Source organism: Colossoma macropomum, unplaced genomic scaffold, assembly GCF_904425465.1.
Source record: "Colossoma macropomum unplaced genomic scaffold, Colossoma_macropomum, whole genome shotgun sequence".
Taxonomy (NCBI): Eukaryota; Metazoa; Chordata; class Actinopteri; order Characiformes; family Serrasalmidae; genus Colossoma; species Colossoma macropomum.
Genome location: NW_023494785.1, coordinates 40,393,995 through 40,421,082, shown reverse-complemented (window position 1 = coordinate 40,421,082; position 27,088 = coordinate 40,393,995). Strand labels below are relative to the sequence as shown.

At 39.7% G+C, this 27,088-nt stretch overlaps 1 protein-coding gene across 1 annotated transcript; it reads left to right on the top strand.

The window, feature by feature from the left end:
• Positions 1-3,589: 3,589 nt before the first annotated feature.
• g6fl (g6f-like) lies at positions 3,590-27,088 on the top strand. The gene is made up of 12 exons (XM_036594803.1): positions 3,590-3,722; positions 4,716-5,045; positions 5,588-5,854; positions 8,798-8,833; positions 10,473-10,799; positions 13,991-14,245; positions 19,783-19,857; positions 21,563-21,685; positions 21,827-21,906; positions 23,770-23,796; positions 24,022-24,068; positions 26,914-27,088. Exons 1-12 carry the CDS (start codon positions 3,653-3,655, stop codon positions 26,933-26,935), a joined length of 1,659 nt encoding a protein of 552 aa, XP_036450696.1. The 5' UTR covers positions 3,590-3,652; the 3' UTR covers positions 26,936-27,088.

Below are 27,088 nucleotides of genomic sequence, written 5' to 3'. Positions count from 1 at the left end.
AAGCCAAACTAGCACTTGCTGTGAGCTGAAAAATACTACAAAGACAACATATCAAACATTGAAACTGAGAAATTTTATTGTTTTTTGAAAAATATGTGCCCATTTTGAATTTGATGCCAACAACACGTTCCAAAAAAGTTGGGACGGGGGCCTGTTTACCACTGTGTTTCATCACCTCTTCTTTTAACAACACTCTGTAAGCATTTGGGAACTGAGGAGACACTGCTGTAGTTTAGAAAGTGAAATATTTTCCCATTCTGGTTTGATATAGGATTTCAGCTGCTCAACAGTTTGGGGTCTCCTTTGTCATATTTTTCATTTCATAATGCGGCAAATGTTTTCAGTGGTGACAGGTCTGGACTGCAGGCAGGCCTGGAAGCAGGTTTGGAATTGTCTTGCCGAAATAATCAAGGCCTTCCCTGAAAAAGATGTCATCTTGATGGCACCAGATGTGGCCAAAACATGTATATATCGTTCAGAATTAATGGTGCCTTCACAGATGTGCACGTCACCCATGCCATGTGCACTAATGCTCCCCTATATATATATATATATATATATATATATTTATTTTATTTTATTTTTTTTTTTTTGAACTGTGCACTGATAACAAGCTGAGTGGTCTTTAGCCCGGAGGACACAGTGTCCATGATTTCCAAAAAGAAATTCAAATTTGACCACAGGACACTTTTCCACTTCCCCTCTGTCCATTTTAAATGAGCTCAGGCCCAGAGAAGGTGGTGGCGTTTCTGGATCCTGTTTATGTATGATTTCTTCTTTGCGTTTTAGAGTTTTAACTTGCATTTGTGGATGCAGTGATGAACCGTTTTCACAGACAGTGTTTTTTAGAAGTGTTCCTGAGCCCATGCAGTGACTTCCACTACAGAATCATGTCTGTTTTTAATGCAGTGCCGTCTGAGGGCCCAAAGATCACGGCCAGCAAATACTGTTTTTTGGCCTTGTCCTTTGCATACAGAGATTTCTCCAGATTCTCTGAATCTTTAAATGACATTATGTATTGTAGACGATGAAAAGCAAAGTTCTTTGCTATTTTATGTTGAGAAACGTTGTTCTTGAGTTGTTGCACTATTTGATCATGCAGTCTTTCACAGAGTGGTGAACCCCTCCTCATCTTTACTTCTGAAAGACTCCGCCTCTCTGAGATGCTCTTTTTATACCCAGTCATGTTACTGACCTGCTGTCAATCAACTATCAGGTATTTTGTTTTAGCATTACACAACTTTATCAGCCTTTTGTTCCCCCGTCCCAACTTTTTCAGAACGTGTTGTTGGCATCAAATTCAAAATGGCATATATTTTTCAAAAAACAATAACATTTCTCAGTTTCAACATATGATATATTTGATATGTTGTCTTTGTATTGTTTTCAATTAAATATAGGCTTTAAATGATTTGCACACCATTGCATTTTGTTTTTATTTACATTTTGCGTCCCAACTTTTTTGGAAATGGGCTTGTAATAAGCTGGATTTTGTGATTTATACAAACAGCTCTGACACAATATGCTGACACAAATAATTTGTGCCCCATGTTGTTCCCTGCGCTCCCCTACTGTTTTAAGAAACACTGATATTGTTTATGAGATGGAAAAAACAGTATAACTTTGATTTTACACAAGGAACAGGGTCAGTCTCTTTTAGTTTATTTTAGATGAACAGTAGTAGTGGTAATATTTCGCAGCATCACCGCATTAGTTGATATTGATATGAAGTTAGCATTAATAAAGTCAGTGGCCCCAGGCTTCCTCAGTACTGCTACTCTAAAATAATGTCTTGTTTTCATTAGACTGTTTTGTTCACATAAACTTGCAAGAGAACATTACACAGTAAATGTTAACCAGGCGGAAACAAGAAAACCACAAAGGAAACTTACTACTTATTTGGTTTTTATACAGTTCTTACAAGACCATCTGAAGTACCTGTGTGTTAAACTGACAGAATTACAAATAAGATAATTAAAAGCTGGGGCACAAGGATGTCACTGTTATATGGAATTGAACATTATCATGGATATAATGCTCGCTTGTTTGCTAATACTGCTAAAGCTGAAAATAAGCTATACACTGGACAGCGCTAAGCAGTGTATTCATGTGTACTTCAGACTATAAAACCTGATGACCTTAGGTTGAGGCTAAATCTGTGGTGCTTGTTTGCACAGTGTATTCAGTTTAGTACTGTTTTAACTTCATGACTTGGAAATGTGTGGCATCTAGATAGCTGTGCAAAATACCCCCCTGGTATTCGGGAGGGTCTCATGTTGGCGGGCTATTCCAGCACTAGCTGGATGCTCACTCACCATAGCAGCACTGATGCTTGTCAACAAAATGTTTATCAATTCTTCTTTTGGAAATGCTCTTTTCTAGTTTGCTAATGCGCTCTTCCACATATTTATTGAGGTCTTACACGTCTCCTCTTCTGTCTTTAGCTTAAGAAATGAGTACCAGTTCACTCTTTCCACCAAACTCTTGGGAATTTGGGCTAGTTTTCAGATTTACAAATATGCTAGAGCATATAGAGTTTTTCAGAGGTATCCTGGGCATAGTTATAGTTGCTAGGCTATGAAGGATCAACTGGGTGAACCAGTTTCGTACAGCGCCACCCTGAGGCAGAGCAGTGCTGCATCTCTGGTTAGTTAAGAATAGCAAAGACAAAAGCTCACTGATTGCGGGTGAAGCAGATAAACAATGAGCTTTCCTTGTTTTTTTTACTTTTGCCGTCCTTTTTTTCTAATGGCCAGCGTAACATCTTGCTTAGTTTATTTTCAGGAACCCCCGCCCCCCCCAGAATTTTGGCTTTGAGATAAAGAGGTCAGGGACCCCTTATACACGGTGTCCCAAAAAAATTGACATCATTTGAGATGTGAATATCTGAGTAACTACATGTCCTGGCAAACGAAATTAAATAGGCTTCATGTTGAACAACACAAGATTTATTTATCAAAATTCGAACAAGAAATTCAGAGGAATGTAGAATTTATAACCGATTTCACAGCTTCACAAATGCAATATCTTCCGATACTGGTGGTCGTCCAGATCCCTTTGTTCTGCACAGACAGCCTTCCTCTTTGAGTTTTTTGTGCCATGTCCAAATCTGCTTTACAGTTGGTGCATTTTTATTGAATGTTCAGGTTGAGGAATGGCGTTCACTAGAAATGAAAAGGCATTTTGTGTGTTAGTATACACTCAAACAGAGCCAAACGAGTGTGCAGCATGCATTTTCAAGAAAATTCAATAAAAATGCACCAAATGTAAAGCAGATTTGGACATGGCACAAAAAACTCAAAGCGGAAGGCTGTCTGTGCAGGACAAAGGGATCTGGAAAAACTTCTGCAGTTAGGCTATTTTCTTCCCATGAAGAACATTGTGTATGTGTGTACGCGTGAGTAGTTTCGTCTATTTATCAATCCCTCACAGCAGTGGTGGCGTTTTCCTGTGTGAGTGTCTACACATAAATGATCATGACTGTGTGTGTATATATGTGGTTTCCACACACATTATGTTTCCTAGCTGTCAGACTTATCTCGCTTGACAGTATTTGTCCTGTCTTGGTTTTATGTGCATCAACCCTTCCTGCGTGATGTTCACACTCCACTGTACTTAGCTCTGTTTGAGAACATCACTAGAATTTTGCAGTATGAGAACTTATTCTCTTTGTTTTGTGCTCATTTACGTGTGTCTCATGCTTCCATCTGCACCAGACAGAGGTAGGCACTGCTATTCTGTTCTGTTTTTGTAGAAAAGCATATTAAGAACAATAATAATAATACTAAGGCATGTACACTAAGGAGAACGTGTCATTATTTTGAGCATATAATAGCCATTAATAAGACAGGCTTTCTGTTAGATAGCTCTAAAATATGGGAGCCCAATTTTGGTCCCAAAGTGATTGAGTCTAGCATGTTTTGGAGGTTTCTCTGTTCAATAGGCTTACCTTGTTTGAAAGTTTGGAAACACCAATTAATGTTTTCAGTAATATAAAAACAATTTGGTGGTATATACCTGTATAAATAATGGTAATATGCGAATCCTGAAATTATTATTGATAATTATTATTATTTACTGAGCCATAGATGATCCCAGAGTGACTGAGATAGCTATAACATCAAGAAAGTTAAAGTTAAAATAAAATTTAACGCCCAGAACAAAATCACAATAAAAGGTATATCGCTGTTGTCGAAAGAAAACTTTGCATCTCCACAATAGTAACTTAAAAAAAAATACTTTACTTTTAATGTAAGTCAATGGAACCAGACTTTTTTTCCAAGTGATTTTGGGCCGTTTCTTTTGGTCCATTCATCCTGAAATTAACACACAATGTAAAGGGCAGCAGGTGTTTTCACATTATGTCAAAAACTGAAAAATGGAGATACAAGGTTTTCTTCTGACAACAGCGATATACAGAATCCCTCATATTTCAAAAGTGGTCACATTTTGAGGCAGACAAGCAAAAATGTAGTAAATAGACACAGTATTTTTTAGCATTTATTGACTGTTCCCAAACTTAAAATATTGAATAAAACATCTAAAAATGCATTTGGTGGCTAATTCATAATATATCAATCAACACAATAGTCGATATTGTGTAGAAAATTATTACAAATATAACAAGTGATTCCAAAATTGTAAACCATAGTGTACAAAAATAAAAAAAAACCTGTATCTGTTAATAAAGCATGTCAAAAATTTGTGAGTTGTAGCGAATGACTGGACAGATGTGGTCATGGTGCAGGAGGGTACACCAGTCACCCTGCCCTGCTCTGATGAACCGGTCAAACTCCCCGAACGGGTCACCTGGATGATGATGCGGTCTGAGGAGAAACAGTGGACATCACTGCTCTCAGTGAACACTAGCAGGGGGCTGGTGGACAGACCCCTGAGCAGTACACGTGGCAGAATATTCGAGATATTCGAAGATGTGTCACTGCAATTCATCGCCACAGCAACAGACGGGGGGCGGTACTCGTGTCTGCTGCAGCGGAGAGACATGAAGCTGAAAGAGAAGATCATTCTTCTGGCTCTTCTTAAATGTTAGTAATCCACTCGATGTCTGACATGGACAAAAAAAGTATTGTGGTTCTATTGCGACATGTTGCTTTTTCTCCTTCATGCATTGGTGAATCAATAATGTGACATGGTTAAAAATGGACCTGCATTACTTTGAACAGTATAATTTAGCTTTATTATTTGAATGATTTATCAAAACACCCTCATAAATACTCATCTAAAACTGTGATTTGTATAAGCCATCCTCTAGCCCTTCATCAATGGGCAGTTGACAAATTGTGCATGGAGCTGGATTAGTTTTACTAGGAGAGGTACCATAATGTGCTTCCCAATGTGGTCCTTGATTTTAATATGATCTGTATTTTCTGTAATTGGCTAAACCTGGAAGTCCCTCAGTAATAGTAATCCTGTTACAATCCACCTTAGGAATTTTTAGAAATATATACACATATACGTCATCCTGTACCAATCAGCTAGTCAAATCCTGCACAAATTACATAACACAAACTCAACTGGTGAAACGTATTCAACTCCAGTAACGCTGAAAACTCTCTGTTTCTCTCAGTGACCTTAGTTCCCGCTCCTTCCATCCGTTTGGGCAGTACGGTGAGGTTGACAGCTCAGGTTTCTCCTTACTATGCTGTTGCCGGTGGGATGTGGCTGTCGCCCGCAGGTGTCCCATTACTAACTGTGGTTCCTGCTCTGGGCACCCTGCTCACCAAGTTGCCGCAGGTCAGCCGTAAGGACAATGGCCTCTACACCTGCAGCATCCACATTCACGGCCAGGGCAGCAAGCGTGTGTACAAACACACACTGAATGTGACAGTAAATGGTGAGATGCCACTTCATTTCAATTAGGGCTTTCATTGGGCCTGAAATTTTAAACTAGACCAAACTCTACACAACATTTTGTTTGAGTCAGACTGTATAGAATGAATGTAGTCTGTCAAAATGCTTGAACTTGACTGTAGCCCCACAAAATTCAGTCGGAACACAACTGTATCCTGACAAGATTCTGTCTAAACCAGACTGCATCTTGACAGAATTCTGTCTGAACCCGACTGTCCTGACAAAATTTTGTCTGATTCCGAGTTTATCCTGACAAAATCCTGACAATATGCTAGCTGAACCCGACTGTGTCCTGACAAAAGTCTGTTTGTACCCGCTTGTGTACTGACAAAATTTTGTCTGAACCTGACTGTATCCTCACAAAATCCTGACTGTGTCCTGACAAAATTCTGTCTAAACCCAACTTTATCCTGACAAAATTCTGAATGTATCCTGACAAATGTCTGACTGTATCCCGACAAAATTCTGTCTGAACTCAACTGCGTCCTAACAAAATTCTGTCTGAATCGGACTGTGTCCTAAAAAATTCTGTCTGAAACTGACTGTATCCTGACAAAATTCTGTCTGAAACTGACTGTGTCCTAAAAAAATCTATCTGAAACTGACTGTGTCCTGACAAAATTCGGTCTGAACCTGACTGTGTCCTGACAAAATTCTGTTTGAACTTGACTGTATCCTGACAAAATCCTGGCTGTGTCCTGACAAAATTTGGTCTGAACCTGACTGTGTCCTGACAAAATTCTGTCTGAAACTGACTGTGTCCTAAAAAATTCTGTCTGAAACTGACTGTGTCCTGACAAAATCCTGTCTGAATCTGTGTCCTGACAAAATTCTGTCTGAAACTGACTGTGTCCTGACAAAATTCTGTCTGAAACTGACTGTGTCCTGACAAAATCCTGTCTGAAACTGACTGTGTCCTGACAAAATCCTGTCTGAATCTGTGTCCTGACAAAATTCTGTCTGAAACTGACTGTGTCCTGACAAAATCCTGTCTGAATCTGTGTCCTGACAAAATTCTGTTTGAACCCGACTGTATCCTGACAAAATCCTGACTGTGTCCTGACAAAATTCTGTCTGAACCCGACTGTGTCCTGACAAAATTCTGTCTGAACCCGACTGTATCCTGACAAAATCCTGTCTGAATCTGACTGTGTCCTCACAAAATCCTGACTGTGTCCTGACAAAATTCTGTCTAAACCCAACTTTATCCTGACAAAATTCTGAATGTATTCTGACAAAATTCTGTCTGAACTTGACTGTGTCCTGACAAAATCCCGACTGTGTCCTGACAAAATCCTGTCTGAATCTGTGTCCTGACAAAATTCTGTTTGAACTTGACTGTATCCTGACAAAATCCCGACTGTGTCCTGACAAAATCCTGTCTGAATCTGACTGTTCCAGACAAAATTCTGTTTGAACTTGACTGTATCCTGGCAAAATCCTGACTGTGTCCTGACAAAATTCTGTCTGAACCCGACTGTGTCCTGACAAAATCCTGTCTGAATCTGTGTCCAGACAAAATTCTGTTTGAACCCAACTGTATCCTGACAAAATCCTGACTGTATCCTGACAAAATTCTATCTGAAACTGACTGCGTCCTAAAAAAATCTATCTGAAACTGACTGTATCCTGACAAAATTCGGTCTGAACCTGGCTGTGTCCTGACAAAATTCTGTTTGAACTTGACTGTATCCTGACAAAATCCTGGCTGTGTCCTAAAAAATTCTGTCTGAAACTGACTGTGTCCTGACAAAATTCTGTTTGAACCTGACTGTATCCTGACAAAATTCGGTCTGAAACTGACTGCGTCCTGACAAAGTTCTGTTTGAACCTGACTGTATCCTGACAAAATTCGGTCTGAACCTGACTGTATCCTGACAAAATCCTGACTGTATCCTGACAAAATTCTGTCTGAACCCGACTGTGTCCTGACTGATTTATGGTCAAACCTGATTGTAGCTCATCAGAATTATGTCATAACCCAAATTTCTGTCTGTACCAACTGGCCTCATGGGCACCTCTGCCAGCAATGCCAGTGACTCGAGAGTGCCAGATTAAAAACTGTTAAAGGTAATAAAAGTAGGGATAAAGAACAGAGAAAATAAAAGCAGGTGGGAGATGTGGACTTGATGTGAACAGTCAGGTCCTGTTGGGTATAGTTAAATATTTCAAGGCCTGACCTTAACATACCACTCAATTCAGTAACACCCTCATACTGCAACTGTCATTCCTATCTGCCTTGTGCAACTTTTAAGTTACTTCACCAGGGAAGGTGGTGTCAGCACACCCTGGATCAGCGCGGTTATTATGGCCGGGTGGAGAACGTTTCATAAGACCAGGCTGAAGGTTTAAGCAGACGGGTTCAGGATTTCGTCCTTTCAGGCTTTCGCCCATTCTCAAGACTGATCAGTAATCTCCAGGCTGTAAAATTTGAACAGGAAATCAGCAGTCACCAGCTTAAATATCAGACCATTGTCCTCCCTTGTGGATTATATACCTCAGTTGATTACTCAGCAATGCACAGCATCCTGTATTCCTGATGAGGAATATGACTTCAGGATCAGAAACGTTAAACTCTGCTAATGGTGGCTCGCCACGCTATCACAAGAGCAAAGAAGACTGAGTACTAGAAGAAGACTGGAAACATTGGTGGAACGTAACAGAAGATATATCTCAATACTTTAGCTCTTTAACCCCTTAACAGTTTTATTACACACTTCTTTAACCTGAGAATAGCCCCATGAGTTTACATTGAAGTCCCTGTAATTACTGAATATTAAGCCTTTGTATGAAATAAACCTGGATTGTTAAGGAGTTACCATCTATATTGTCTTCAATTGCTGCTGTTTTGATGACTTTAACGCTAAAGACATTACCATTAAAAAGTCTCAGTAAGAACTCTCTCTCTTTCTCATCTCTTCCTCAGCAAGGGAAGCAGCAACATTTCCAAACATTAAATACGGTAAGACCGTCTTTCTTTACTCTCCCGGTCACAGTCAACATGATTTAGCACCCACTCCAACCTCATTTAAACTCAGAGCACAGCCTGGTTCCACCTGAAACCATCCAAGCATTCCACACAATAACCCCAGTGTGCCACTCACTTTAGCACACTTGCTAACTCACTCTCGCACACGCATAAGTGTCCCTCACCGAGTTGCTGGATCAGAGTGGATGTCGAGTGGAGTGTGTCTGAGGAACCTTCTTAAAGCCTAAGAAGATAATCCTCATTCTCCTGCCTCTGTGTTCTCGATCTCCTTGTGTGACTCTACTTTCACGATCACAAGGCTCTATTGGCGCGACTGTCTGCGCAACAATGGCACTAAAACCACTAGCGGCGCTGAGGATTATTGTGCGGGATTTAATCAAATGATAGTTAGCTACTGCATCGCTATCCGTTCCCACTGTCTGCTAACTCGTTTTCCTCTCTCCATCTCTTTCTCCCTCTCCTCATATTTGTATCGCACCGTCACTCTTGTCAAATTCACCTTCTACTCTTTATTTTTAAAATAAAATCAGTTACAGCTAACAGAGTATTTGTTTAGTGCTAACTGGTGAGATAAAAGCTTACATTACTGCTAAATTAGCTTGGTTTATCAACTATATTTGGACTAAGGGGGAAACTGTAAAATTTGCAGGACACAGCTGATTGTTTTTGATAACTTAATTGGGTGTCTATTGTAATTTCAGGTAGTTACTATGGTATTCCAGCTTGTTGTTAGGGTTGCTAAGGTGTTGCTAGGCCATTGCTATGGTGTCGCAGGTGGTTGCTAAAGTATTGGTATCACATAGCTATGGTATTCCAGCTGTTAGATAAGGTTTTGCCTGGCCTTTGCTATTGTGTCCCAAATGCCATAGCAATGAGATTCCAGCTGCTTGGTAAGGTTTTGCCTGGCCTTTCTTATGGTGTCCCAAGTGGTTGCTAAAGTATTGCTATGCCATAGCAATGGTATTTCAGCTGGTTGCTAAGGTCTTGCAAGGCTGTTATTATGGTATCCCAGGTGGTTGCTAAAGTGTTGCTCTGCAGTTGCTATGGTATTCCAGGGTGTTGATGGGGGTTGTTAAATGGTTGCTAAGTTGTTGCTAGGGGTTGCTATGGTTTTCAAGGTGGTTACTGGCCTTTAACTAGGTGGCTGCTGTAGTGTTTCAGTGGGTTGCTAGGGTGTTGGTAGGGGTGTACAAACTTTTGACAACATAATGTATAATGTCTGAGGTGGAATAAGAGTTTTTCATGAGAAAAATGATTCAGTTTCAGGATATTGAGCATATCTTTATTCATTCCTATGGGAGCAAATGTGTTTGAATGAACGCTGTACGTTGTATTGTATGTTGGCTTGGTTCAAAAAGCGCAAGCTATTTAGATAATAGCTAATTACTTTAAATCTCTCAATGTCCCCTGAAAATGTGTAAGCAGTTATTGAATAAAATAACAAAAAGTATTAATATGAACAAGTGATACTGAACTTTTGAACAGTAATGGATGTTATTGGTTATCCTCCACTCTGCTTCATTATCTTTCTCTGCCATGTCTGTGTCCTTCTTCTTTATCTGCCTCTATTCCTGACTTCGCTCTCTCCCCTAAACCCTTTACTCCTCTACAGACTCTACAGGCAGCAAGGCATCTCTCTCCCGTTTACCGGTCACTCTTCCCTGCCCTCCCGTCTATGGCGACTACGTGCGGCTCTACTGGTGGAAACCAGACCAGCATACTTCGAATCCAGAGCTGGTCTTCCAGTTTGACCGCTGGAGGAATCACAAAAAGCATAACAGGTCTAATTTCCAGTTGCTAGGCCCCTCGTCCGTGGAAGGTGGAGGAAACTTCTCCTTCCACCTGAGGCCAAAGCTGGAGGATGCAGGTCGCTACCAGTGCGAGGTCTTCCTGGACGATGCTGTGTTCGGCCAGTCCACGACGTTGACCGTTTTACATGGTAATGGCACACAAAGCACTGTGACTGGGCAATATTCTGTCGCTATAAATTATTATCACTTATTAGCTTATGTTCACTGTGATAGGTTCAAGCTTATTAGTGAAGTACAAAATTAAGCTGATGTGAACAAACCCAATTAAAAAAGTTGGGACAGTAGGTAAAATGAAAATAACATCAGAAAGCAGTGATCACCACTTTGCCAAAAATGCATCAGCAAAAAATCCAACAGTTTAAAAAAATAACGCTCCTCAGTCAGGGATTGCAAGGATTTTAGGTATTTCACACAGTGCATAGTATTATCGAAGATTCAGGGAATCTGGAGAAATCTCTGTGCGTAATGGACAAGGCCGAAAACCACAAATGAATACCTACTGTGACCTTCTCTCTCTCAGACAGCTCTGCACTACAGTGCCAGGGAACCTAAATCTGAGTTTTCTTTATATTTAAGTTAATCTTTTTTTACTCTGGGCCCAAAAATATACATGTACAAAGTATGTCTTATGAATACGTTCCCAAAGTCTAATAAATGTTTGCTGTATTTTACCATATTTCTCTGACCTCACTGTAAACTGCGCGGTAGTAAAAGTGGGTAACGCTTCCGTAAGCATTCCCCACACCAATCACAAGGCTGCGTCTCTTGCCCCGCCCACACAAAACAGTGTCAGAGAAACTTAGCAAGCTTAAGCTAACCCAGCATAGACAAAAGCTAGCAAGCTAGACCACCTGACTGTAGCCGCCTGTCGCCTGTTCATTTGTTTATCCAAGCTTTGTTGGAAGTTTAGTATAACTAACTTTAGCATTTTTAGTATTTCAGTATTACAGTATTTAGTCTTTTAGTACTACATTTATAACAAGTCAGGGCATCGCTAGACCAGTTTTAGGGGGGCTTTAGACTCCTCTAAATGTTATTTAGCCCCCCTCCCCAATAAATCTACATTACTTGTTCAAATTATCCATATTTATATTATGGTTTACATTTCTTTTCATTTATTCTCAGGCAGTAGATCTGTCTCTTTGTAATTTGTATTAAACACAGAGCTAGTATAACAAACATTATATCCATTTACCTACAACAGACACAGATCAGGAAAAGGTACTGAAGTCAAACAGTGCTGTCTCCTCTCTCTCTTAGATAAGCTGCAAGGTCATAAATGGATTATTCAAATACACAGATTTTAGACCAGTTCAGTCTCAGCTGGTCAATCAGAGAGTGTGATTTTGTTCTGTAGTCATGTTTAATAAGCTAGGTGACAATTTGTTGGTCACAGTGACATATATTTTCTCAGTTAAGTTCTGTTAAATTCAGTATTAATTTTAATTGAAAGCTTAAGCAACTCTACCTCGCTTTCTTCTTTCTCACTAACCTCCGTCAGGTCTGAGATTTGATGTCAGGTACTTCTCCTAGACGTGGTTAAGTCCAGTTTTTTATTCAAGCATATCTTTTTTTTTTCACACCATACTGTATATGCACAATTTACAACCTCTTTCTTTTGCAGTTGAATCCATCCTCAACATTATGTTAGTTTCAGCTTCTGGTCGGTGGACTTTAAGGTCATGTTGGGAACTTTTCTGGACCTGGCAACCTTGTAACAGTGCTGTCAGTTTTATCTCGGCAAGGCCGTCTTTGTGGAGAGATGTGAACAGTTTTCTTCACCCCTCGTTGCTCACTAGCAGCTCAACACAGTTCCAACATTTCAGAGCCAACAGTGTCCAAATTCATGAGTTACAGGGGGAAATATTTTATTATACTGATTTGAAAAATTTCCATTCCACTAGCAGAAAGGCCACTGGGGCGTACCTCAAAAAAGTTTCTGGTAATTAATTAGCATTTTATCCCCCAGGGTCAGTGCACTATGGGACAGAACGTTTAGCAGAACATATATAGAGCCTATAAAACATAAATGTTAGCACACAATAGAAGAAGGTCATTGAGAAAAATGATGTAGTGTTATTAGCAACACAACAAATTAAGTTGATGCTACTCCAACACATTAACAGGCTCATTCATCTCCCACCACATCCACTCGCAGGCAGGCCAGGGCACCCCCCGTGTGACCTCACCGGCCTTGAGTTTGTTTCCTAATTACACAGTCTGTGGAATCAATCACAGCTGACCAGCGTACAGCAGCCGATCAGTCTTTCTCTCTCCCTCCTGCTTAATTACTCCCTCTTCCTTGATCCTCTCTTACATGTTTCCTACTTTTTCATTCACCATCATTTCTTTGCCTTTCAAAACACCCTCTTCCTCTCTGGCTCGGTAATGTAATGGTTTTTACTAGGCCTCATTACAGATGTCATTATATGTAATTACACCTGCTGCCAGTCGCCGCAACGACGCTGGCGGCTACAGCATTGCCTTGGTAACCGGTGGGCTCAATTAGGCCAAGATTGATTCTACTTTGAGTGTAAGAAGACACGACACATCAGTCACACACAGCTCCGCCTGGCCTGCTGCACACCCATCTAATGAATACGCATCAGTTTAACCCCATCTGCCTTTTTTTTCAAAATGCAGTCAAAGAAACACCTCTATGGTAAAGCTAATTTCTGCTAGCCCCCTAATGGGATTTCTAATAGTATGTTAGCTAACACATGAGCACTTTTTGGCCTTTCTAGATTAAATACAGCCATACATTTCAGGGTTTTTTTATTTAAAGGTTGTTGGAGATGTTAACATTTATTTTACCTTGTTTGTAGCTGTGACTCCGCCCTGGCATGCTGTTGATTCCCATTTCTAACAGCGAACAGAAACTTAATGGTTAGGCTGCCATTTATATTTGAAGTCAGTGATGTATCAGGGACTTCCAGAAGATCTAGAGTGGCGTTTTGTCTTTGGAAAGAGTGGTTGATTCCACTGAGATTCCCTAATTATTCTCTTGGTTTATATGACACATTAGGCCTTCAGCCCAGTTCAGCCCAAGCCCTAACCAATGAAAGGGCTAGCTTGGCTTTTTGTGGTTGTGATGTCACACACCTGTATATATTTTTGTTATTACTGAGGTGGAAGATATAGGGGAAAATGTTAAACATCGTGCCATTCCTGGCTCACACGAGTTTTACATAATACATCAAATTCTTTTATTAAAAATAAACGTATCCATTATGTGATACAAAAAGTCATTTCTGCTTTCATCTGTAGTTTCTCTCTCTGCCTTTTCCTTTTCTGTCTCTTTAACCTCTCTCTCACTCAGGGTCTGAGAAGATCTCCTCTTCCACTCTGGATCTGACCTGTAAGTATTGTGAGCGCTCTCAGGTGAAGCAGGCGAAGTGGACCCATGTAGAGCGGCCTGACATTCAGCTACCAATGAAGGCCAAGATAGGCACGCTGACCGTCTCATTATCTCTCCCGGTCACCCCTGAGACGGCCGGCCAGTACACCTGCACACTGGAGCTGGATAACTCGCAAACGCTAAGTTACACGTACAACGTCACACTGCCCCCTCCAGGTAAGAAAGTTCACTGTCACTTCTGACTTATTAGATACTTACATTTACTAGATTATTTAGTTATCTAAGTTTATTCAGTGTAGGACAGGATGCACAATACAGACGGAAATACCTTAATTGGACTGCCTTGTAACTCACTTACTCATGTTTAGCAGGCTGGAAATTCTCTACAAGGTGGCACCATTCGCTCTAAAAAAGCTTGATGAGAGCTGTGCATCAGTGACAGTGTGTCCATGTTAAGCATCACGACTGAGGTGTTTGGTAATACTTTACCTGAAGTCTACTACATAACCATGCCATAAACATATCATAACAAATTTTGTTCGGTAATATAACAATGTCATGTAGGCGCAACCATCTAAACGTTGTCTCAAGTTCGATCCCTGGTAATGCTACAGCCGTCCAAGGCAGAGAGTCCAAGAAAGCACAACTAGCCACGCTCTCTCTGGGTGGGTAGGATGCCCCTCATCACTCTGGCATCCATTAGCTGACGTAACAGAGCTGGTGGTTGGCACTGTCCTCCAAATGCATTCAGCTGTCCATTGATGTTGCGTTAGCAGCAGTTCGGAAAAGGTGCGGTGCCGCTTCACAGGTCTCTGAGAAAGGTGATGCTAGTCTCTGCCCTCCTAGCTTTGGTGGTATCATGTGACCGGGGGAGTCCTAACTAGTAGGTGGAATTAGATATGACTAAATTAAATAAAAAAATAAAAAAAAAAGTGTCATGTAACCATTACCAGTAATTGTCTTGACAGCTGTCATAATGTTTTATGTTGTGACAGCTTATGTCACATGCATATTTTTGCTAAATATACTCGTTAGTCATCATGACATCACACATTATGACATCTGGGATGACAATTAACAGTAATGGTACCATAACGTTGAATGTGTTTACATGCACTTAATAATCCGATAACTGCAGAAAATCAGATTTTGTGAGGGATCTAATCAAGGCGTTTACATGCACTTGAGTAATAAGATAATGTGAAACTCCGGGTCTACACGAGTCAGACAGTAATCAGATTTCTGCTTTGCAACCAGCCAGTAATCTCACAGAAATAGACGTGACGTAAACGTAACATAAAATTCTAACTTTCTTTAATTTCGTCAAGCATGTAGTTTCAGCGATGCTCCAAAAGTGATTTGTTGCATCTCACGGCGATGCTGCTCGCGTCTGTTTTCGCACGTGTGCAGATGGAGAAATACGAAAGAAATCAGAGTAAGAGTTCACATGCACTGAGAAATCTGATTACTGAGCTAAAATCCAGCCTCTTTATCAGATTTCTTACTCGGATTTCCAGCCCTTACTCTGATCAGAGTGTGCTGTTTACATGACCGATCGAATGATCAGATTACTGCAGAAATCTGATTATGATTGGATTATTGAGTGCATGTAAACGCACTTATTGTTTTATAGTATTACTGAACAAAATCTGTCATGACAACTCACGATATACAGCATATGACATCCTTTATGATATGTTGATGGCAAGTGAATTTTAAAACAACATAGTTAAAGACATCTGTGTGATAAAAATTACTTGCAAGTGTCTAATCACCTGTAGAGCAGTTTGAGCATGTTCACAGCACCAGACTGTGCGAGTGGTGCGGAGTGAGGAGCGGGATAGCATGATTTTGCAGAGCACGAAGTGTTTTTAGAAAGTCAGAGCGTCTTTCTCTCCATCCAAAATCACTCTAATGCTGCTCCATCCCATGAGCCAGTCCTTTGTTCCGCACTGACTACCTCTGCGTGGCATGAGGGATGTGGCAGCACACAACGGCCTTTCATTCACAGCGTTTGGGCTGCAGAACTGTTCAGCAGACCTACATACTGGAAGTTCTCACCGATCACAACAAAATCTGCACATATACCTAGTCCTGACGTCGACAACGATGAAAAAGATTGTGTTAAAATGATGTGCATTTGTTTACCCTTGGCAGTTTTCTGGCGTTTCAAGCCTAAACCCGCCAAATAAAAAAAACTGTGAAGCACAGAATTAGCACAAACTAGTTTTTCGTTTAGCCACATACTTTAACATACAAAAATTACATCAAAATGAAACGAAGCGTGTGGTGTCTTCTCCTTACGTTCAAGACATAAACAAAATTTCATAAGAATGAATCATGTGGGGCGGACATGGACGAGTTTTCTCTGATGTCTGAGTAATGAGTGAGAAATAGAAAACCCGGAGTGGAGCTGGAGTGATTATAGAATGCTTTGAGTGAAGAGCAGAAATGTCTGCCGATCCACTCCGGTCACATACTCTGCACACCAAAAACAGCCGTCTGCAAATGTTACAGTATTGATGTCTGCAATGTCAACAATGCAAAAGCCAATATTTCAATAACATTTAACAAAGACATATTGTGCAGCCATAATGCAGTATTACCTAACTTGTACTGTGGTAAAGATAGCTTGCGGTTGGCAATTCAGGATACTGCTGCCTATAAATACCAAAGAGGGCTTTTTGGCTAATGTTGGCGTATTATGGAAATTTGCAAGCAATTGTGCATTTTGTTTCACCTAAAATGTGAATTTATACAGCGTCATACACCACTCAGAAATTTGACATTATTATAATTTAGGGCTTTATTCTCTAAAGCAAATAACTTCAAAGGTTGACTAGCAAAAGGATCAGAAACAGGATCAGACTGACCAGACTGATTTGTAAAGTCCAGTTTTTGTCTGTCAGTGATTCACAAGACCATAAGTTGAGGAAGAGAAATCAGTCAATTTTCTAGGAGTGGAAGAGGAGTTTACAGAGATAGATAGATAGATAGATAGATAGATAGATAGATAGATAGATAGATAGATGGCATTTGCATTTTACAATTATATACATTTGGTTGAGTGCTTTAATAAACACTATATAGATTCCAGTACACTGGTTAGCAAGAGAAAGAGAAAAAGAATCCACATTTTAGAGGTTTATAATACAGACTTTGAAGGTCTAAATGAAAATATAAAGAGTAAAAAGTGTGTTTATCTCTTGGAAATGTAATTGAGTATATGTGTTATTTAAATTCAATAATATTCAATCAAAGTGTAAATCTTCTAAGTTAATACCTAATAAATAAGTTAATACATGATAATGAAGTACAATTATTTAAGTACATAATGCAGTACTATTACTCAACTCAGCCTTGAACTCTACACGGTCAGTTTCTGAAGTTATATTCATTGACGTGTTAATGCTTGGCCCCCTAACATCAACCAAATGTGGAGTGGCTGTGAGTTTACTTATGCACTGGAGACAGAATGCCTGCAGTACAAATGTACGGGCAGCGAAACATGACATGACAGTATTTTACATACTGTAACAATTTTTATCTGGCAGATTTTTAACTTCAATTTATACCGTAGATAAACATTATACTATAAATGTCAGGGATTGATGGAGCAAGATAGAGATAAAATACGTGTGTGTGTGTGTGTGTGTGTGTGTGTGTGTGTGTGTGTGTGTGTGTGTGAGCAAAGACAGCATATCTACTATGACATTAAAGACAAGGCTCAGATGTCTTTACAGTGGTGGTGATGGGAACCAGAGGTCGCCATGACTACAACACAAATATACACATTTTATTTACTATCCAAAACCACCAGTGAACCAACACGAGTCTTCTGAGTTTTCAAATGATGCTGGTAAAGTAGCAGTAGATCTGAAAAAGTAAGTGCCTCTGCATGTGCCTCTTCGCCATGAACCTCTTTAATGTCCAGTATGTTTTAGGCTGAAATCTCAAAGTTATTGTTAAACAATGTCTTAGACGTCAGGCAGCATATTCATAACAATTTCATGTAATAACTTTCTGTGCAGTAGCTTCTAGAGGCATTAAAGTCTCAGATGTCTGGTTCCTTCACCATCACTGTGAACAATTCTGACTTGATACGTTTTTCTGATCAAATAACGTGTTTTGTTGATTTTCTACGTGAAAATATTTTAGCACATCGTCTACAGGGAACACATAAATATGACATATTCCTGCAAAATGTAGTGCACGGTTTATTTTTGTTTGTCGAGCTTAACATATTGGAAAAAAACAGACTATAAAATGTGCCGTAACTTTTGCACAGGCCACATTTTATTACTTTTTTCCACAATATGTTAAATTTAGCAAATAAACAGTAATTGTGCATTAAAATGTGCCTGCGTGTGTTCTCTGTAGAGGTGTTCACTTATTCTCACTTAAAAAATCAACAAAGTGTGTAATCTGGCCGGGGGTGCCAAAACAAACTGTGGAATCCCCCTTTAAGGGTACCCAAACATACTAATGCTGCTAACAATGAATGGTGGCTGGATGGCATTTAGCATGATGTCATTCTCATAATGCTAACTGATGGCTATTGGCTTTCTTTTATTTTTACATTATAAGCAATATTAGCGTTATTGACTGAACTATCGGTTTCAATCTAATCACCATCATTCTTCTATCAGATCAGGCCGTGGAATTCCACGGTTCATCAGACAGGTCACACTCTGAAACCACTTCATCCACCGTGACTCAAACCATCAATTACGGCCAATCTGCTGCCATTAGTATTGATTAAAGGGAAATTCCACCAATTTTTTTGAAATTCCTGAATAATTCAGTCTGTGCGATGTAAACAGTCATGCAGAGTGGTTTGATGTGAAATTGTTCATTGTGGAGAAACTTACTGACTCAAACTTCTTTACAGTGGTGGTGATAGGAACCAGGGGTCACCATGTCTACAACACAAATATAGCCATTTTATTTACTGTCCAAAACCATCAGTTAACTTACCTACACACATCGTCTGAGTTTTTAGATGTAGCATTGATGATGTATATAGGTTTATTTGGGGACTATTTTGCCTTACAGCTCCCTACATGTACCTCTCCACCATGAATAGATGAAAATAAATGGATCAAAATACATTTTAAGCCAAAACTTTATCACAAAACTATCATAAAACAGCGCATCAGATATCAGGCAGTGTATTCGTAACCATTTAATCTAATAACATTTCACACTAAACCACTCTGAATGACTTTGTTTACATCTCAACCATTTAATTATGTTGAATTTTTGAAAATTTGGTAGCGTTCCCCTTTAAGGCCCATGTTTTATAGTCTTGTAGCTAATAAGCAGATTCCATGACCATGTGACTCAAATCAGTGGGCTAATATTACATCTTTATCTCCTTAGTCATCTTCCAAAGAAGCTGAAACACGACATGTCCAAACGTTGCGGCTCTGTTTGCATGGATGATGTCAGTTCAAGCCCGCATGCAAATCCAGTTTAGGCTTATCGCCTCATCACAGGCACTGGGGGAAATTTGAATACACTGAGGACAGCAGCATTACGTAATGCCTTTCCCTCCCTCTTCCTCTCCCTCCCTCTCTCTATCCCTCCCTCTCTGCTGTGCCTGCTTTTCAGGGTTTTCCATTCACAATACCTGAGAGTTTGGTTTCTTCAGGAGCTTTTTAACACATTGGAGCACAGATGCTCCTTTTATTTTTTACAGAAGTAGAGTGAGTAAATCTCAGTTTCTGCTCTCTCCTGCCTGTCCTATAAAGAGCGACCTTGCTGTGTGAGCGAGCGGCCTACCAGCCCCACCACAGACTCTACAGGCTTTCTGCTGACACCTGCTGGTCAGTGCTGCAACTACACCCCCACACATAGTGACCCGAGACTTTTTACCACAGTAGCGGCCACATTTAAAGTTTTCCTGTGCCAAGATGCTTACAAGTACTGTTCATTAAGAGATGATTTGGCTAAAAACTGTGGTAATTTTACCACAAATCAATCAGTCAAAACATGTTTTGGTGTAGTTTTGCACTGGAGCTATGAGGCTAATGTAGCTAACCAGTAATGAAGGCTTTTAGCCACTTGCTTGCTTGTCAATAGACAGGCTTCAAGATGCTTTAGCTTCAAGAGTTCACAGAGGAATTCCATAGATTTTTCGAAATTCCTTCATATTTCAGTGGTTGAGATGTAAACAGATGTGTGTTTGTGTGTGTAAACACGTGTATATATGTATATGTGTAGGTATACTCATACATAAAATTTGGTTGTTGAGGCTTCTGTGTAGTTTTCTGTTAAATATTTTTTAGTTTAATTCCAAATGCTATATTTACTTGTAACACTTTCAAATTTACCAAGTTTTTGAAAAGAATATAAGCTGATGTAAAAGGGGAAACACATTTTAATTTCTCTAATAAATATGCTATGAATCATTATATAGTATGTGATATAGATAGCGAGCAAATATCAGTCCACTGGCTTGATTAGGTCGGCACCCTGCCGACTGTAACGCCAATGCTGGTCCACCCTTGGACCACCCAAATTACTGTCCTGCACACAAGCTCTAACTAGTTTTTAATCTCCTCACACAGATTTTAAATGTGCACAGCCTTTGATTTTAGAACTAAGACAAATGTTACAAATAACTGAGAGAGAAAAAAAACGACTAGGCCTGATATAAAATGATTTTATTGAAAATGCTGTTGCTGACACTGTTTAACAACCAGTTACTCTGCTTAACAACAAGTGGGCCGCCCGGAAAATGCTGAGCAAAACGTCAGTGGACCACCAGCTTTGCCAAAAATTGGCCCACTGTGCTATCAGGGAATATGTGAGGCTTCTTGTGTGTGTAAAGCAAAATCACAATAATTTATATCATGAAAAAAAGAAAATTGTTTTGGTCTATAATGTGTCTTGCAATGTATAGATAGATAGATGGATAGATAGATAGACAGACAGACAGACAGACAGATAGACAGACAGATAGGTAGAGAGACAGACAGACAGATAGGTAGATAGATAGATACAGCTCCCCCTGTTGTATCCCTGTTGTATCTCTCTTAGACTTTCTTAAAGCTATCATAAAACAATGTCTGAGGCATCAGGCAACAAATTCACAACCATTTCATAGAATAACGCTCTGTGAGGGAGCTTTGAAGGCATTAAACACTTCAGACGTCTGGTTCCCATCACCGGTTCTGACTGTTTAGAATGAAACCAAAACCATAAAAGCAAGTCTATTAGAGACACAAACTCAACACAGTTTGAGAGGCAAGTGTGTAATGATTTAGGCAATCAAGTTAGCATTAGCACAATTAACATTAGCAATTAACATTAGCACAACTAAAGAAGCAAACTTCAGACACCGAACATGTCTTGGCTGATCAACTACTTTGGGCATATTTGATTACTGGCCAGTTGCTTTAACCACTGAAATGAATCAGACGTTTCTGAACAGGGGAATCACCAAACGGTGTTGGCCCTGCAGGAGCGCGGCAGGGAGCCCCTGACTGCTCACATTACCTCTCTCTGCTTTTCTTATCTCACTTCCAGGGGGTAGCATTGTGCCATCTGCTCTTTTTCTCTCTCTCTCTCTTCTCTTCTTTCTGGTGCCTGTGATTGCCGTGGCTGTCGGGGTGTTGCTATGGAGACTGGGCCGTTGCTCCCTTCGCCGGAGTGAGTCCTGTCATTTGTCTTTTTTTTTTCCTTCCAGTATGTCCGCAATAGATCTGAATACTGTCAGCCATGATGGACGGAGGCTGTGAAGTGCACAAAATTAATTCAGTGGTGTGTGTGTGTGTGTGTGTGTGTGTGTAGATGTAGACGTGGAGCACACCCTCTCGCACTACTCTGGAGAAGTGGAGAACATCTACGAAAACCCAGAGGATCTGAGACAGGTGAATAGATTGTGTATTAGAGCATCACCGATATATTGTTTTGCTGATAATATCAACCAATATTAAAGTTAACCATTAACATTTCTTAGTATTGGCAAAAAAGGCCGCACAAACAGCCAGTATTAATAAGGCTGCCCTGCAACTCACTCGAAACTCAGCCGCAACTGTAGTATAGTCTCAACTCGGTAAAGTTCCCTCAAACAGCCAATCATAAAAACAATACTGCGTCACATGACCATGTCGAACAACAAATTTGATCTCATCGGATTAGTGGACAAGAAAATAAAACAGAAGATGGTCTATTAGGCGGGTAGAGAGGAGGCCGACTCAAAGCTGGTAGATTTTCATATTGTCACTTTCTCAAGTGACAATATAACAGCTGTTTAAACAGCTGCTTGTGCCAGCGTTTATTCTTAGTTAGCCTGCTGTTATCGTCATCTATGCAGCTAGATTCATTTTCTCCTCTCTTGTTGCCTCCACAATTTTATGCAGAGCTCAGGGTCATTTGGAATTCAACAAAAAATTACTATAGAAGACGTGGGATTCGATCCTTGACGAAGTTTCTGCGCGTCAAGGAAAGAATGAGCAAAACATCAAGTAGGCTACAACCGTAACAGCTTCTTAAATATTACGTTTCAAAAGCTCAGACAGCAAATAAAAACTCAAATATGTACTAAAGAACTGTAGACAGAGCGAATAAATGTGGAATGTGGAAAAAATATGTGAACTAAGTTTGTAAAGTACACATTGCAGATGGTTTTACAGCGAAAATGAACATATCAAAAAATACTAGCAGCTGATTTGGCTAACTAAGTAAAACCCATAAAACCATAAAGAATGCTGGGTAGCTCTACCCTGGAACTACAATGTTTATATTTATTGAGTCCTGCCCAGACATGTCATTGATTTCCATGAAAAATTTAAAAAATTACAGAATCCTTTTTTTTAGTGTATATGTTAATGAGAGACAACAGTTTGAAGAAAGTATGTCCCATTGGAGAACGTAGGCCAAAAAGGCCTACAAAGTGGACTTTAGCTTCAAATATTGCATTCAGAACAGAAATGAACGCTGATTCACCCTTTTAAGCTTAAAATAATAATTTAAAAGTCAGAGGTGTCACAAGCCTTTACACAAAAGTAGGTTTGGCTCGACGTTTAGGTCTCAAAATCAACATTATATTTATCATTATACTGATAAAGTTATGAAGACACATCCTTCAACAAGTTTAGTTCTCTTTGAATTCTTCAACATGCTCACAATCTTCAGATTCATCCGCTCGGGGAAGGGGTCCGAAGCACAACCCACAAAACAGAATATTCTTCCGCATGTTGTCTGCAATTACACATCTCTTCCAGAGACGTCTCTGGTCATAAGATCCAGAAAACGTAATGCAGCTTCGAATTACAATTTAGATCCTAACATGTCAAACTTTAAAAAACTAAAAATAACCAAAAAATCAAATTGTTGTTTTGCATGGTTACATAATTTAAAGCGGGGATGGAACGTCCTTTTTAGCTTCAGAATTAGATTAGTGTCAAAAATTGACATATTGGTCAGACCCCAGCGCACAAGTGTCAGGCTCCAGTCCTCGCGGGCCAAAACAATGCAGACTTCAACACACTGCCTCATTAAACACACCTGATTCAGCTCATCAGCTAATTAGTAAGGCCTCCATGAACTGATTTCAGAGTGTTAGATGAGGTTAAACGCTAATCTCCGCAGCTCTTTGGTCCGGAAGGTCCCCAGTTTGACATGCCTGCCCTGGTGTGGGTGTCTCTGCCTCCACCATTTGCTCACCCCTCTCTTTCACCAGTCTCTCGTTAACTGTTTTTGTGCTTTCTTTCTGTTTTTCTCGCCCATAGTCACCTCCACATGGTGCAATCTACATGGTGAGTTATCACTGTTCTTCCAAGAGGACTTTTATTTCAGGTTCTACAGTCTGTCGAGTGTGTGTGGATGTGTGAGGGGGTGTTTGTGTGCCAGCCCTCTCTTTATTGTCAGTCTTACATTAGCAATATTAACAGATGAGCCAGCACAAACCTCTGCCAAACCATAAATCTGGAATCCTCTTCTCCTTCTTTATCCCTTTATGCCCTTCTCCTCCCCTCCTTCAGGACCTAAAGCCCACAGGAGAGACGGATGTGTATCAGGAATTAGACAGGTGAGAGATGATTGGCGCAGGCCATGGAAGGAGTGTTGGTGCTGCCCCATCAGTCCATTAATCATTACACTAAACATTAAAGGAGAACTCCAGCGTTCTTCATCCTGATCTCTATCTGCTGCCTGTTGACATGGTTTTGCTCTACTTAGGAACAAACTGAACACTCACTGACTCAAAACCTTACAATACACTACACACTTAAAAAAGATGGTTCTTCAAGGGTTCTTTAGGAAAGAAAATGGTTTATATAGAACAATGAACACTCAAAGAACCCTTTGCATGATTAAAGAGTTCTGTGCGTCCTGAAAGTGTTCTTCAGATTGATGGAGAATGACATTACGAAAATAGAAGAACCCTTTTTGCTGCTATGTAGAACCCTTCTCAGAAAGGTTCTATATAGAACCATCCACAGCACATTCTCCATCAACCCGAAGAACCCTTTCACGATGCAAAGAACGCTTTAATCATGCAAAATGTTCTTTGAGTATTCATGGTTCTCTATAGTGCCACTGTCTTTACTAAAGAACCTTTGAGGAACCATTTTTAAGAGTGTAAAGAACCATACACACACAAAGGGTTCTTTGCATTAAGAAATGGTTCTTCAGATGGAGAATGTGTTGTATATGGCTCTATATAGAACCTTTTTGAAAATGGTTCTATATATAGCACCAAAAAGGGCTGTTCTATTGCTACAAGCTTGACATCATAACAAAAGAACGCTTTTTGGTGCTATATAGAACCATTTTCACATATACAACACATTTTCCATCAATCTGAAGAACCATTTCATCATGCAAACAACCAATTGAACATAATATGGTTCTTTATATAACTCATGGTTCTATTTAGCCCTTGAGGAACCATATTTTTAAGGGTGCAGGAGGCTTACATGGTTCTTTGCATGCCGAATGGTTCTTCAGATTGATGGAGAACGTGTTGTATTTGGTTCTAGGTAGAATCTTTTTGAAAATGGTTCTGGTCTCTGTTATTTCTATGTAAAACCATTTTCTTTACTAAAGAATCCATGAAGAAACATTTATGGCCAAAAGTATGTGGACATCCCTCCTAATAATTGAGTACAAGCGTTTCAGTCACATAGACAAACACTGGCAGTAGACTGGGTCGTGTTGAAGAGCTCAGTGACTGTAATCGACACACTGTTATAGAATGCCACTTTTGCCACAAGTCAATTCATGAAATTTCTGCCCTGCTAGATCTGCCCTGGTCAACTGTAAGTGCTATTATTGTGAAATGGAAGCATTGAGAAGCAACATAAGCTCAGCCAGTAAGCAATAGACCACAAAACTCACAGAGTGGAGCTGCCGAGTGCTGAAGCATGTAGCAAAATCACCTATGTTCTGTTACTGGCTCTAGAATCACACTTCACTGTCTAGAAGTCTGATGGACAAATCTGGTTTTGGTGGATGCCACTACTGAAATGCATGGTGTCAAAGTTTGGTGGAGGAGGGATAATAGGCTGGGGCTGTTGGGGTTGGGCCCTATAATTCTAATGAAGTGTGATGCAGCTTTCAAATACAATTCAGACAATTCTATGCTTCCAGCTTTGTGGCAACAGTTTGGGGAAGACTCCTTCCTCTTCCAGCATGACTGAGCCCCAGTGCACAACAAAAGCTCCATAAAGATGTGGTTTGATGAGTTTGGTGTGGAGGAACTCCAGTGGCCTGCACAGAGCCCTGAACTCAACCACACTGAACACCTTTGGGATAAACTAGAACGTCGTTTGTGAGCCAGACCCTCTCGTCCAACATCAGTGTCTGACCTCACAAATGCCCTTTTGACTTTATGGGCACAAATTCCCACAGACACACTCAAAAATCTTGTGGAAAGCCTTTCCAGAAGAGTGGAGGCTGTTATAGCTGTAAAGAGGGGGAACTCCATATTAACGACCATGGTTTTGGAATGGGATGTCCAACAAGCAAGGTGTGATGGTCAGGTGTCCACATACTTTTGGCCATATAGTGTAGAAGTCAATGGACAGTTGCCGAATTCTGTGACTACCCTTTGGTTTATTCAATTTCCAGTGAAAATGGCCATTAAATGCAAGTTACTCATTTTTCAGTGTCAGGAAAAAAGCAGAAAACATATATTTAATGGAAAATTACTCAAAATCCCAAACTCAAGAAGCAGAAAGTGCAACCAACCTCTAAGACTGAACTTTGAAGGTGTGTCTGCAGATTTCTTTGAGAAACTGAAAGTGAGTCTCCTGAAAAGAATGGAAGCTGTAATAAAGGTAAAGAGTGGACACAGTAAATACTGAAATATCAGATATTATTTTTAGTTGTTGATGCTTATGTGTAAAATAAACAGACATTTGTTTTGAACTATTCACCATGCAAAGAACCATTTAAGCATGCAAAGGAAGAAAAACTCGTATCTCCAAAATGGTAACTTTACAGGAGAAGGAAAAAACCTACTTTACTTTTAATGTAAGTCAATGGAACCAGAATTTTTTCCAAGTAATTTTGGTATCAGATATTATTTTTAGTTGTTGATGCTTATGTGTAATTATCTGTTAAATATATATTTCCTGATTGTTTAATGATGCTGAAAAATGAATGACTTATACTTAATGGCTGTTTTGACTGGAACATTAATCACTTATACACAATACTGTATTATAAGTATGTTTCAAGTCAGTGAGTTTTGTGTTCATTTCTAAGTGCAGGGAAAGGTGTCAAAATTATTGTCCGTGTTAATTGATGGAATAATACAACTGTGTTAGATGGACATTAGGTTGAAAAAAGCGCTGGAAAATTAATTAAATGTTAATATCAGACTCTCATTAGTGTGTGTGTGTGTGTCTGTGTGTGTCTTTTCCTTTCAGATATGACCCGTGCTGTGATTAAGTGTTTTCAGAAGAATGAGCATGTGATGTGAATTGCCAATAAATCTGAAATAATTTATGTTAGCAAGCCATCTTTTATATATTTACTGATTACTGTATATAATGATGTAGTACTGATAACTGTAAACACTGATTAAATTGTAACAAATAATCA